The 13,043-nt window shown below is 38.9% G+C and overlaps 1 protein-coding gene across 5 annotated transcripts in view; it reads left to right on the forward strand.

Annotated features, from left to right (window-relative positions):
* Window positions 1–35: 35 nt before the first annotated feature.
* Window positions 36–13,043, forward strand: part of IPP (intracisternal A particle-promoted polypeptide) — a 36,633-nt gene continuing 23,625 nt past the window's right edge. For 3 of the 5 annotated variants that reach the window (XM_082364811.1, XM_082364813.1, XM_082364815.1), the window contains exons 1-3: window positions 36–150; window positions 2,796–3,137; window positions 10,396–10,827. In XM_082364811.1, the coding sequence (XP_082220937.1) occupies window positions 2,846–3,137; window positions 10,396–10,827 (724 nt within the window). In that variant the 5' untranslated portion in view covers window positions 36–150; window positions 2,796–2,845. Of the gene's footprint in view, window positions 441–2,795; window positions 3,138–10,395; window positions 10,828–13,043 lie in introns of all 5 variants that reach the window. The other 2 variants (XM_082364812.1, XM_082364814.1) reach the window with 2 other exon arrangements.

A 13,043-nucleotide genomic window follows, 5' to 3' on the forward strand; every position in this document is an offset into this window, starting at 1 on the left:
GGCCTCGCCTCAAGCCCTCAGCAGTCCGCACTGCCCAGTCACCCGCGCCGTGTCACCCCGCCGGACTTTCCCCGCCCCGTCTGTGCGCTAGCTTATCGCGACTGCGCACGCAGAGCCTGAGCGGGCGCCAGCGGGAAGGGGAAGCGGCGGGTAAGAAGGGCCTGCATCCCGGGGGCGTCTATGACGGGATTGGGAATTTCCTCCTCGGCTCTCTCCGGCTCTCGGGACCCTTGAGGAGGAGAGTGCGAGGAGCCTCTGGAACCGGCTTCCTCCTGCCGTTCAGGCGTGCCTCTAATAATCGAAGTGTTTTCGCCCGGAACGTCGTCTAGTCCGGTCCCTTCCTGCCTCTCTTCTCCCCGCCCCCACTGGGGAATCCGAGGCCGACCTCCGGCCCGTCTGTTGTCACCAGGAGTATCTGAGATGTCTTCCCCGCCGTTTAGGTAGCACCGGAATGTTTATCTGCCTTTAGTGTCGCAGCAGCTTAGGGTTAGCTCTCCAGGTCCAGCCCCCAAGTCAAGCACAAAGAGCCTCATTTTTTTTGACGCTTGCTTGTCCTGGGATTCTTTCTGACACGCTTTGCTGAATGAAGCAGCTTCCAGATCCTCGCAGCAGTGACTTCGAGGCCACTAAACATAGGTCCTCTTTACTTACTCTGGGCGTCTCCACCGTTTCCTAAATAATCTGCCTTTCAAGTTTGTGTCTCTTGGGGCACGTCGCTTACATCCGTATGCGATGTCCCTGAATTATGCTCTTGCCTTTTGGAAATAGTGTCATACCATGTGCCACCTTTTGGAATGAAGTACTCCAGTGGCAGTGGGATAGTATCAGCAGTTACTAAGAAGCGTAGTAGTAATAGAGTAGGATTTCTGCTGTTGGCTGCCAGAGTGGATGGATAATTCAGTAACTTTTTTGTAGCAGGAGGCAGCAGCATTTTAGTTCAGTAGCTGTGCTTGATGCCCTGAAGTTGGGGGCAGAGGAGGTACCTTGTAATTAAGCAAACCAGTGGGGTCCAAAATCTGCTGATAGGAAGAAATCTAAAACAGAAGAAAGCCTGACAGCCATGCCATGTTTAATAATATCTGCAGGTCAAATTTCTATGTAGAGACAAATACACTGTTTGCTTTTATATGCCAGTTAAATGTAATATGTTGACATTTATGTTGGAGCTCATATGAAGTTTTAGCAGCTACCTCGGAACTTTTCAATAAAATTTCTCAATAAGTTAATTCCTAGATAATCGTGATAATCAGCTTAGTTATTTTTACTTTAATAAGTTTGGATGCTATAAATTTAGCCCCCCCTTATTTTTAACATCAGGTCACACCATTTCTGTCAGCCTTATTACTAATTTTCCTTGATGCCTAAATACCTTAGTCATCTTAGATTTCCCCTGTGCTTCATCTCCGTATCTCTTATATTACTGGATCTCATGGTTTCTTTATTCAAAAAGTAACTTGGATTTATCCCTTTGATTCTCATTGTTAAAGCTGGAAGACTGTTTTCTAAGACTTTGCTACCTCTTAGCTCATCCCCTGAAAGCTCAAATAACAGTTCTGAAATATGACTATTGTCATGTTTATTCTCGATAAACCTGTAAAGGTTCATGTTCAAATTGCTATGCTTGGGTTTCAAAGCTCCTTCTCTATATGCACATGATATGATGGGAAAAATCAAGGATTTAGAGTAAGAAGACCTGGATTCAAATACCAGGACTGTCATTATACTAACTCTGTGACCTTGGGAAACTGAGCGTGTGTTTCCTTCTCTTATTTCAAATAACAATATCTTTTTCTTCCAGCCTCTTAATTATTGTGAGAATTACAATTGGCATAATGTGTGGAAAAGTTATCAGAATTAAACAAAAACATCCTAAGCTATTATTGTTATTTCTTTGTGCCCATTTATTTCACAAACATTTGAAAACAAGATATGTTAGATACTGGTGCTACAGCTATGAAAGATAGTCCCTAAGGAGTTGTCTTTCAGGGAACTTTCAGAGTGTGTGTGTGTTTGTGTGTGTCTGTGTGTCTGTCTAGGGAGTAGGGTGGTAAAATGTCTGACAAGGTAGAATGTGATAGTATCCTGTAAAATAGGTAAGGTTAGGGTGAGCACCAAACCCAGAGGAGAGAGGAACAGGGAAGATTTCCTGGAGGAAAATAAGTTTGAACAGTCTTGATTTATAACAAAGATCCAGAAAGAAAAGGTGGGGGAAGGGTGCCATGAAAGGGATGTGTTTAGAGAACTGTAAATTGTTAGGTTTTGTTGGAGTATTAAGTTCAAAGAGGATTATAGGAGGTAGGACTGGATAGGTAGAGGTGAAATTTGAAGGGCTTTGTGTGCTAAGGGAAGTGTACAAATTGAAGGATTTTAAGCAGACAGTTGGCCTGATCACAATTGCTTTTTGAAAGTTCATTTTGGCTGCCATGTGTGCATCCTTACTGCAGTGTACAAAAATATCTTTATACCTTTGTGCCTTTCCTCATTTTCTTTACTCCACCTGAAAGGGTTTATGCCCTCTCCTCATACCTTAATACACTGTCACTCAGTGTCCAGTTCAGGTTCCATTTCTGCTGTGAAGCGCCATCTAATTATTTTAGGCCCCATTATTTATTCCCTTCTTTGAAACCCTGTTAGAAATAGTACCACACAGTTTAGCCCTTATTTGTTTCATATGTGTTTTATGTCCCTAAATAGATTGTAAGCTCCTTGAGGATAGGGAATGTTTCATACATGTATGAATAGAAGACATGTTAAACACAAAAATACATTGTTTGGTCTCTCGTTTTTTTTTTCAGGGTAGGACCAGATTATGGGCAACAGTCCTTTTAATTAATCTGTCATCATCATGGCTAATGAGGGCTGTGCCAAGGCTGGTGATAGTCCTTTTTCATCAGATAAACATGCTCAACTCATCTTGGCCCAGATCAATAAAATGAGAAATGGACAGCATTTCTGTGATGTGCAGCTGCAAGTTGGAAAGGAAACTTTCAAAGTTCATCGGCTGGTTTTGGCTGCCAGTAGTCCTTACTTTGCAGCTTTGTTCACTGGAGGAATGAAAGAGTCCTCAAAAGATGTTGTACAGATTCTAGGAATTGAAGCTGGAATCTTTCAAATACTTCTAGATTTCATTTACACAGGTATGTTAAGTGAACTTGTAGCTTTGAGTGAAGAATGATGCAATCACTCACGTTCTGCTATGGGAATATAACTTGATCTAACATATAGAAAGTGATTTGACAATATGTTATTATGAACCTTCAAAAAGTTCATATCGGGACTTCCCTGGTGGTCCAGTTGTTAAGACTTCACCTTCCACTGCAGGGGGCGTGGGTTCAGTCCCTGGTCGGGGAACTAAGATCCCTGAATGCTGCATGGCACGGCCAAAAAAATCAAAACAAAACAAAAAGTTCATATCTTTTGACCCAGTATTCCTTTTCTGGGAATCCTAAGGAATTAATTAGTGATGCAGGCAAATATTTACATTTATTGTAACATTATTTATAATAGTATATAATGGAATACAGTTTGTCCCTCAGTACCTTATATGGTTAAATAAACTATGGTACATGTATATATAATGGAATAATTTTTAGTTCTCACAAATTATATTTGTATATATGTACACACACACATATATACATTCTCATGGAAGAATGTTTGCAATATATTAAGTGGAAAAAAAGCTGTATATAAATATCACCCCAATTTTGTAAAAAAAAAAATTCATTTGTGTATTTGTGCACAGGAAAAGACTAGAATATTTATAAGCGTTTATCTCTAGATGATGGAATATGGAAGATTCTTATTTTTCCCTTTTTTTTGTTTTTTCCTCAAAATGTCTATAATCAGCATGTATTAATTTAAACAAAATTTTATTTTTAAGTTTCTGAAGAGTTTTAATGCATAAAATGTAAACAAAAACCATAGTGTAAAATATAAGTCATATGTAACATAAATATACATGGTAAAAAGATTTGAAAGAGATACACTAAAGTATTAATGTTAATATAGGGATTTCCCGGCAGTCCTGTCATTAGGACTCCACACTTCCCGCAAGTAGTGCAGTGCGGCCAAAAAAAAAAAGTGTATGTCAGTGTATGGGAAAATGTGTGATTTTCATTTTTATGCTTTTCTGCCTTAAAGTTTCTTTGTTTTAGTTTTTTTTAAAGATTTAATTTTTTATTTATTTTTAGCTGCGTTGGGTCTTCGTTGCTGTGCACGGACTTCCTCTAGTTGTGGGGAGCAGGAGCTACTCTTCGTTGCGGTGCACGGCCTTCTCATTGCGGTGGCTTCTCTTGTTGCAGAGCACAGGCTCTAGGCGCGTGGGCTTCAGTAGTCGTGGCTCGCTCACCCTAGAGCGCAGGCTCAGTAGTTGTGGCGCACAGGCTTAGTTGCTTCGCGTCATGTGGGATCTTCCCGGACCAGGGATCGAACCCGTGTCCTCTGCGTTGTTGACAGGCGGATTCTTAATCACTGCACCACCAGGGAAGTCCCTAAAGTTTTTTTTCTGTGATGAATATATATTACTCTTACAATCAGGAAAAAATGTTTGAAAACAAAGACTATGTTTGTTTATACTCTAGTTTTGAGAATATACCTTGCTCTCCTTAAAGGACTACTTGGTGGGATATGGCCTGATAAAGTATTGTTTATTTAAAGCATGTTATTTAAACCTGGAAAATGACAAAACCAGGGGTCGAACCTGTGTCCCCTGTATTGGCAAGTGGATTCTTAACCACTGTGCCACCACTGAAGTCCCAAGGTGATTTCTTTCCTTTGTGTAGTTTCATATTCCTTTTTGGAAATTTTCAGAAAATAGCTTTTAATTTGGGATTGTAAAAATGATTATCACATTTTTAAAAAATAAATTAAAAAAATAAAAATCATTATCTTTTATCTGCTGAAAGCAGTGCAGCTCTGCCTATTGACTAGTGTACAGATTAACATTGAGGGGTTCTTGACCTCACTTTTCTAAATGACTTACATGAGCTGATTAAACTATTTCATAAATGCCCCTGCTTCTCTTATTTGCAAAGTATAAATTAACACAGATTAATCCAATGCAATTAGTGTCGAACAACATAAAAACAGAAGAAATTCCACAAGTTGCTTATTCTGCCTCTGTTGTCTGACAGTAGCAACAAGAGATATCTAGTGAAAGAGAATCTTCATGGCATCATCTCCATATTGCTGATGATTCGCACTTCCATCAAAGGAATAAAAAGTGGTAAAACCTAGAGAAGTAAAAGCTACTGAGCATATCTGGGGGATAATAACATTGTAGAATATTGACATTTAAGGTAAAATTGGTTAACAGTAAAGAACAACATTTGGCCACTAGTAAAAGATATAAAATAACAAGATAGGAGTTTATTTTTCCAACAAAAATGGATCCATAGAAGCCATCCCAAGGCTGGTATGGTGGCTTCTTGATGTTATTAGTAGCCCATTATTCTTCCAATATTTTGCTCCACCATCTATAGCTTGTAGCTTCTAATCTCATGATCAGTGAACTTTAACCAGTGGAAGGCAGAAGAGGAAAAGGTAAAAGGACCTGCCGGCTGAGTCTATCCCTTTTTAAGCTTTTCTGGTAACCCTCCCCAATAACTGCTGCCTGTATCAAGTTGGCCAAACTCAGTCAAAAATTCACCCCCATCTGCAAGGGAGGATGAGAAATGTAATTTTCAGCAGGGCACAATTGCCACTCACAACAAAATCAAGGTTCTGTTAGTATGGATTAAATGAAAATGAATATTGGGTATTTATTGGACAGGGAACTTTGTAGTCTTTGATACAATTAGTTCTTTAAAAACATGATCTTTGATTTTCATTGTAATAGCATTTCCTTTTTTAGGATGGGGCAGCAAAACCTGTTATTCTATTAATCTCTCCTCTGGACATTTTTTTTTCTTTTTTAATTAATTAATTAATTTTGGCTGTGTTGGGTCTTCTTTGCTGGCGCAGGCTGTTCTCTACTTGCGGTGAGCGGGGGCCACTCTTCACCACGGTGCGCGGGCTTCTCACTGCGGTGGCTTCTCTTGTTGCAGAGCACGGGCTCTAGGCGTGTGGGCTTCAGTAGCTGTGGCACGTGGGCTCAGTAGTTGTGGCTTGTGGGCTCTAGAGCACAGGCTCAGTAGCTGTGGCGCATGGGCTTATTTGCTCCGTGGCATGTGGGATCTTCCCGGACCAGGGCTCGAACCTGTGTCCTCTGCATTGGCAGGCGTATTCCCAACCACTGCGCCACCAGGGAAGTCCTCCTCTGGACATTCTTTATTAACCGTTCACAATTCTAATAGGTCTTAACAGATTCTTCTCACCATAGATTTTTACGCACTTCACTTAAAATCAAATGACCTGGGTTTGTGATCCAGCTCTGCCACTAACTAGCTGTGTGATACGAAGCATTTCATTTAACTTTAGTCAATTATTCATTCATTCTTTCAATATATATGTGAATATATTTTTTGAGCTAGGCACTGGGGATATGATAGTAAACAAGACAGGTGTGGCCTGTGCCTTTACAGAGTTTTATAGGTAATGTAAAGTAGGTACTTAAAAAATAGAAATGAGCTTGTGAGAGCCTCATTCTCCTTATTCATAAACTGGGGATAGTAGCACTTTTTAATTCATGTGAAGGTTAGATGAGATAAATTTTAATAAATGTAAAAATACTTTTTTTTAAACCCTCAGAAAGTATATTTAGATTTCATAAGGTGAAGGTCATACTGCTGGGGTAGAGCTAGAATTTTATTTTATTTATTTATTTTTAACATCTTTTTTGGAGTATAATTGCTTTACAGTGTTGTGTTAGTTTCTGCTGTATAACAAAGTGAATCAGCTATATGTATACATACATCCCCATATCCCCTCCATCTTGCAGCTCCCTCCCACCCTCCCTATCCCACCCCTGTAGGTGGTCACAAAGCCCTGAGCTGATCTCCCCGTGAGATGCAACTGCTTCCCACCAGCTATCTATTTTACATTTGGTAGTGTATATATGTCAATGCTACTCTCTCACTTTGTCCCAGTTTACCCTTCTCCCTCCCCATGTCCTCAAGAGTCCATTGTCTACATCTGCATCTTTATTCCTGTCCTGCCCCTAGGTTCATCAGAACCTTTTTTTTTTTTTTTTAAGATTCCATATATATGTATTAGCATATAGTATTTGTTTTTCTCTTTCTGACTTACTTCACTCTGTATGACAGACTCTAGGTCCGTCCACCTCACTACAAATAACTCAATTTCGTTTTTTTTTAATGGCTGAGTAATATTCCATTGTATATATGTGCCACATCTTCTTTATCCATTCATCTGTCGATGGGCACTTAGGTTGCTTCCATGTCCTGGCTATTGTAGATAGAGCTGCAATGAACATTGTGGTACATGACTCTTTTTGAATTATGGTTTCCTCAGGGTATATGCCCAGTAGTGGGATTGCTGGGTCATATGGTAGTTCTGTTTTTAGTTATATAAGGAACTTCCATACTGTTCTCCATAGTGGCTGTATCAATTTACATTCCCACCAACAGTGCAAGAGGGTTCCCTTTTTGCCACACCCTCTCCAGCATTTATTGTTTGTAGATTTTTGATGATGGCCATTCTGACCAGTGTGAGGTGATACCTCATTGTGGTTTTGATTTGCATTTTTCTAATGATTAGTGATGTTGAGCATCCTTTCACGTGTTTGTTGGCAATCTGTATAACTTCTCTGGAGAAATGTCTGTTTAGGTCTTCCACCCATTTTTGGATTGGGTTGTTTGTTTTTTTGATATTGAGCTTTATGAGCTGCTTGTATATTTTGGAGATTAATCCTTTGTCAATTGCTTCGTTTACAAATATTTTCTCCCATTCTGAGGGTTGCCTTTTTGTGTTGTGTCGGGTTTCCTTTGCTGTGCAAAAGCTTTTAAGATTCATTAGGTCCCATTTGTTTATTTTTGTTTTTATTTCCATTTCTCTAGGAGGTGGATCAAAAAGGATCTTGCTGTGATTTATGTCATAGAGTGTTCTGCCTATGTTTTCCTCTAAGAGTTTTATAGTGTCTGGCCTTACATTTAAGTCTTTAATCCATTTTGAGTTTATTTTTGTGTATGGTGTTAGGAAATGTTCTAATTTCATTCTTTTACATGTAGCTTACTCTTTTATTTTTATTTTTTAATTTTATTGAAGTATAGTTGATTTACAATGTTGTGTTAATTTCTGCCATACAGCAGATATTGATAGTTCCCTGTGCTATACAGTAGGACCTTGTTTTTCCATTCTGTATATAATAGTTTGCATCTGCTAATCCCGAACTCCCAATCCATCCCTCCCCCACCCCCCACCCCCTTGGCAACCACAAATCTGTTCTCTATGTCTGTGAGTCTGTTTCTGTTTTGTAGGTAAGTTCATTTGTGTCATATTTTAGATTTCATGCATAAGTGATATCATATGGTATGTCTTTCTCTTTCTGACTGAGTATGATAATCTGTAGGTCCATCCATGTTGCTGCAAATGAAATTTTTTAATTCTTTTTTATTTTTATTTATTTATCTATTTATTTTTGGCCTCGAGGCATGAGGGATATTAGTTCCACGACCAGGGATCGAACCCGTGCTCCTTGCAGTGGAAGCACAGAGTCTTAACCACTGGACTGCCAGGGAAGTCCCTGTTTCATTTTTTTTTTTTATTATGAGTAGTATTCCATTGTATATATATCCATTCATCTGTCAGTGGACATTTAGGTTGTTTCCAGGTCTTGGCTATTGTGAATAGTGCTGCCATGAACAAAGGGGTACTTGTATCTTTTTGAATTATAGGTTTGTCCCGATATATGCCCAGGAGTGGAATTGCTGGATCATATGGCAACTCTATTTTTAGTTTTTTGAGGAACCTGCATACTGTTTTCCATAGTGGCTGCACCAACTTATATTCCCACCAACAGCGTAGGAGAGTTCCTTTTCCTCCACGCCCTCTCCAACCTTTGTTATTTGTAGAGTTTTTTATGATGGCCATTGAGACTGGTGTGAGGTGGTATCTCATTGTAGTTTTGATTTGAATTTCTCTAATAATTAGCAATGTTGAGCATCTTTTCATGTGCCTGATGGCTATCTGTATGTCTTCTTTGGAGAAATGTCTATTTAGGTCTTGTGCTAATTTTTCAGTTGGGTTGTTAGTTTTTTTGTTGCTGTAAAAGTGCTTTTAATAATCTGTAAAGCCTTATTAAGCTGTAGGGCATTCTTTTTAGTACTTTCAAGTAACTCTTGGTTTCATCCAGTAGCAGTCATTCAGTTACCTTCCATCACAACCCATGATCTTATCTTCTCCAAATTTGTAGTGAATTCTCATTTCATTCAATTAAGTCTTATCTCAGTTTTCTCTGCAGCCACTACCATTTATTCCCATGGTGGATTCCATTTCCTATACTTTTCAGAAAACCCCTGTTTGCATTCATCAAGCCATAGTCTTCCTCTCACCATAATGTCTTTGGCCATTCATTCACATATAATAAATATTTTGAGCACCTAGTGTGTGCTAGGCATTGGGAATACAGAAAGGACAAGCCTTGCCCCAACAGAGTTTATAAATCTATTTGGGAATACAAACTTTAGACACATAGTTTGGTTGAATGTTTTAAAGGGGTAAAGGGAAAGTATAAGATTGAATGGAGAGTTTATCCTTATTAGGTAGACTTACAGTGTTTTTTTTCCCTTCTAAATATAATTGAGTATTTGATGTCTTCCCAAAGTCATTATAAACATATATGAAAGTGGGGACTTCCCTGGTGGCATAGTGATTAAGAATCCGCCTGCCAGTGCAGGGGACACAGGTTCGAGCCCTGGTCCGGGAAGATCCCACATGCCGCAGAGCAACTAAGCCGGTGGACCACAACTACTGAGCCTATGCTCTAGAGCCTGCGAGCCACAACTACTGAGCCTGCATGCTGCAACTACTGAAGCTTGCACGCCTAGATCCCATGCTCCACAGCAAGAGAAGCCACCACAATGAGAAGCCCACACACTGCAACAGAGAGTAGCCCCTGCTCAGTACAACTAGAAAGCCCGCGTGCAGCAACGAAGACCTAATGCAGCCAAAAATAAATAAATAAATTAATTAATTAATTAAAAAATAATAATAAGGGGAAAAAACCCTATTATATGGGGTTGTAGCGAGGGTTAAGTGAATGTATAAAGCAATTAATGCTGTGCCTGGTTCATTGTTAAGTGTTACATGAATGTGGGGTACCATTATCATTTAAGTTCTGCACCTTTCTACAAGTTCTTTGTTGCCTTTATACTTAGTATCTACTCGGCAAAGCCTAAGCTATCAGTGGAATCAAGTATTGAATATAATGGTCTTTGAATATAAGTCAAATGTTTATTTTATTTTATTGGTTATTTTGTCTCCTTACTTCCCTAGGTATAGTGAACATAGGAGTGAATAATGTCCAAGAGCTGATTGTTGCAGCAGACATGCTACAGTTGACTGAAGTTGTTAATCTTTGCTGTGAATTTCTGAAAGGACAAATTGATCCACTGAACTGCATTGGGATCTTTCAGTTCTCTGATCAGATTGCCTGCCATGATCTTTTGGAATTTACAGAAAACTACATTCATGTCCATTTCTTGGAGGTTCATAGTGGGGAAGAGTTCCTGGCACTTACAAAAGATCAGCTGATCAAAATTTTGCGAAGTGAAGAGCTTAGCATCGAGGATGAATACCAGGTCTTCTTAGCTGCAATGCAGTGGATTCTGAAAGATCTCGGAAAGAGAAGAAAACATGTGGTGGAAGTGCTAGACCCAATTCGATTCCCTTTATTACCTCCTCAGAGGCTTTTAAAGTATATAGAAGGTAATTTTTTTGTGCCATGTTAAGTTAGTCAGTTAATTATCCAGTGACCTTTCCTCTATTTGAAATGTGATAGTGTTTTCGTTTTTCAGTTCAATAAGCAGACGTTTACTGAATGATTATTATATGCAAGATACAACTTCTGTGTTTTGTGGGTAGATAGTAGTATTTCAGTATTTCTTTTTTTTCTTTCTTTCTTTCTTTTTTTTTTTTTTTAAGCTTTTGGCCACGCCATGCGTCATGTGGGATCTTAGTTCCCCGACCAGGGATCGAACCTGCGCTCCCTGCATTGAGCATGGAATCTTAACCAATGCACCTTCAGGGAAGTCCCAGTTTTTCAGTATTTCTACCCAGTATTTTTTTTTTTTTTTTTTAATGCTATTCTTGTCTGCTTACATTCTTTTTATTTATGTATGTATGTATGTATGTATGGCTGTGTTGGGTCTTCGTTTCTGTGCGAGGGCTTTCTCTAGTTGTGGCAAGTGGGGGCCACTCTTCATCGCGGTGCGCGGGCCTCTCACTATCGCTGGCCCCTCCTTGCCGAGCACAGGCTCCAGATGCGCAGGCTCAGTAATTGTGGCTCACGGGCCCAGTTGATCCGTGGCATGTGGGATCTTCCCAGACCAGGGCTCGAACCCGCGTCCCCTGCATTGGCAGGCAGATTCTCAACCACTGCGCCACCAGGGAAGCCCTCTACCCAGTATTTTAATCAAATCTTTAAATACTTTCTTGAGATTAAGTACCACGGGAGATAAAATTACTGACAGAGTTAAAATACTGGTGCTATTTTAGGCAGTACTAATTATTTTAGTGTAAGATTTCTTCTTGCCACTGAAAACTTCACCAAAACCCAGCATTTGAGGAAAACATATATGCTAAACACAAAACCAAAACTCAATAAATCTTGTAACTCCTATCATTATAAAATGAATTGTATATTGATATAATATAGCTTCTATGTAGCCTTTGAATATATTTAGGTTCTACACTTTGAAAATACTTTTCACCATAGTATAAAATAAATTTTATCTTTATATTGGAAAAATGATAACTAAATTTATTTTTAAAAACTACTTTGGACCTGGTTTCAAGATTTGAAGGATTTACTCTTGTCGTGCAATGAAGATTTAGGATGTGACTGAATTACAAATATTTTATTATGAATTAAATATAATATTAGCATTAAGGTTGTAATTCTGTGAAGGAATTATATTTAATGTGGATTTTTAGTTTTTTCCCATTCTTAACAGTGTTAACAGAATTTTGTAGGTTTTTCTGAGTGATATCTTGTATTAATGTATATGCAGTTAATTCTCATTATTCATATATAGTCAGTTCTCATTATTCATGGTAGTTATCTTCTATAAATTTGCCAAGAACACTGAATTGACAAATACTGAGCCATTGTTCCTAGGGAAATACAGGGTAAGTTCTTACAAGCCTCTGGCTACAACATTTTTGTCAGCTGATCAATACATAACTTTGTTTTATGTGTGTGTCTGTCAGAACTACCTCATTTAATATTATATGTTGTTAATTCATTAAACTCATGGCCAACAGCACTATAACTCAAGCCTGAATGAAGCCTAACACATGTATTTTCTCTGTAAGGCACATCACAGCCTTCTTGCACTTACAAACACTAGACAGCACTTTAGCAGTATGCTTGGGGTCTATTTTAAACAGTGAAAAAAACACAAAAATGTGAAAACCATGACACTAAATAGAGTGTGAAGAGGACACTTGTTTATAGTGAGAGCTGAAGCAAGAAGGCAGGATGTCACCTCTTTCAGTCTCACCTGGGAACATGCATGTTAGGTGATTCAAATTTTTTGCCGCTCCGTGGCATGTTTCACTACCAGGAAAGTGCTGTGAATGTTGATTTGGGTTACAAATCCATTTTAGTGAGTAGATGTAGTCACAAGTAAGGAATCCACAAAAAATGAAGACTGACTGTATTTAAATGGTAAAACAAGAAGAGAGAAATTATCCAGACACATTTTTGCATGTATCATGTGAGAATTTAGGAGTGGAACAAAGGCTTTCATGGTTGAGTTGGCTTTTCCCAAGTGCCGCAGATACAGAGTGCTAAAGGAAAGTTCCTCTGCTAGGAGCAAAGGAAAGTTCCCTAGAATTGGGACATGTTTTCCTGCAGCTTTTTAGTGTTGTAATACAGTGTTTAAGTCTTGCACTGCCCAATAGTTATCACCTAAAGATAT

Source organism: Balaenoptera borealis (assembly GCF_965194805.1).
Source record: "Balaenoptera borealis genome assembly, chromosome: 1".
Classification (NCBI taxonomy): Eukaryota; Metazoa; Chordata; class Mammalia; order Artiodactyla; family Balaenopteridae; genus Balaenoptera; species Balaenoptera borealis.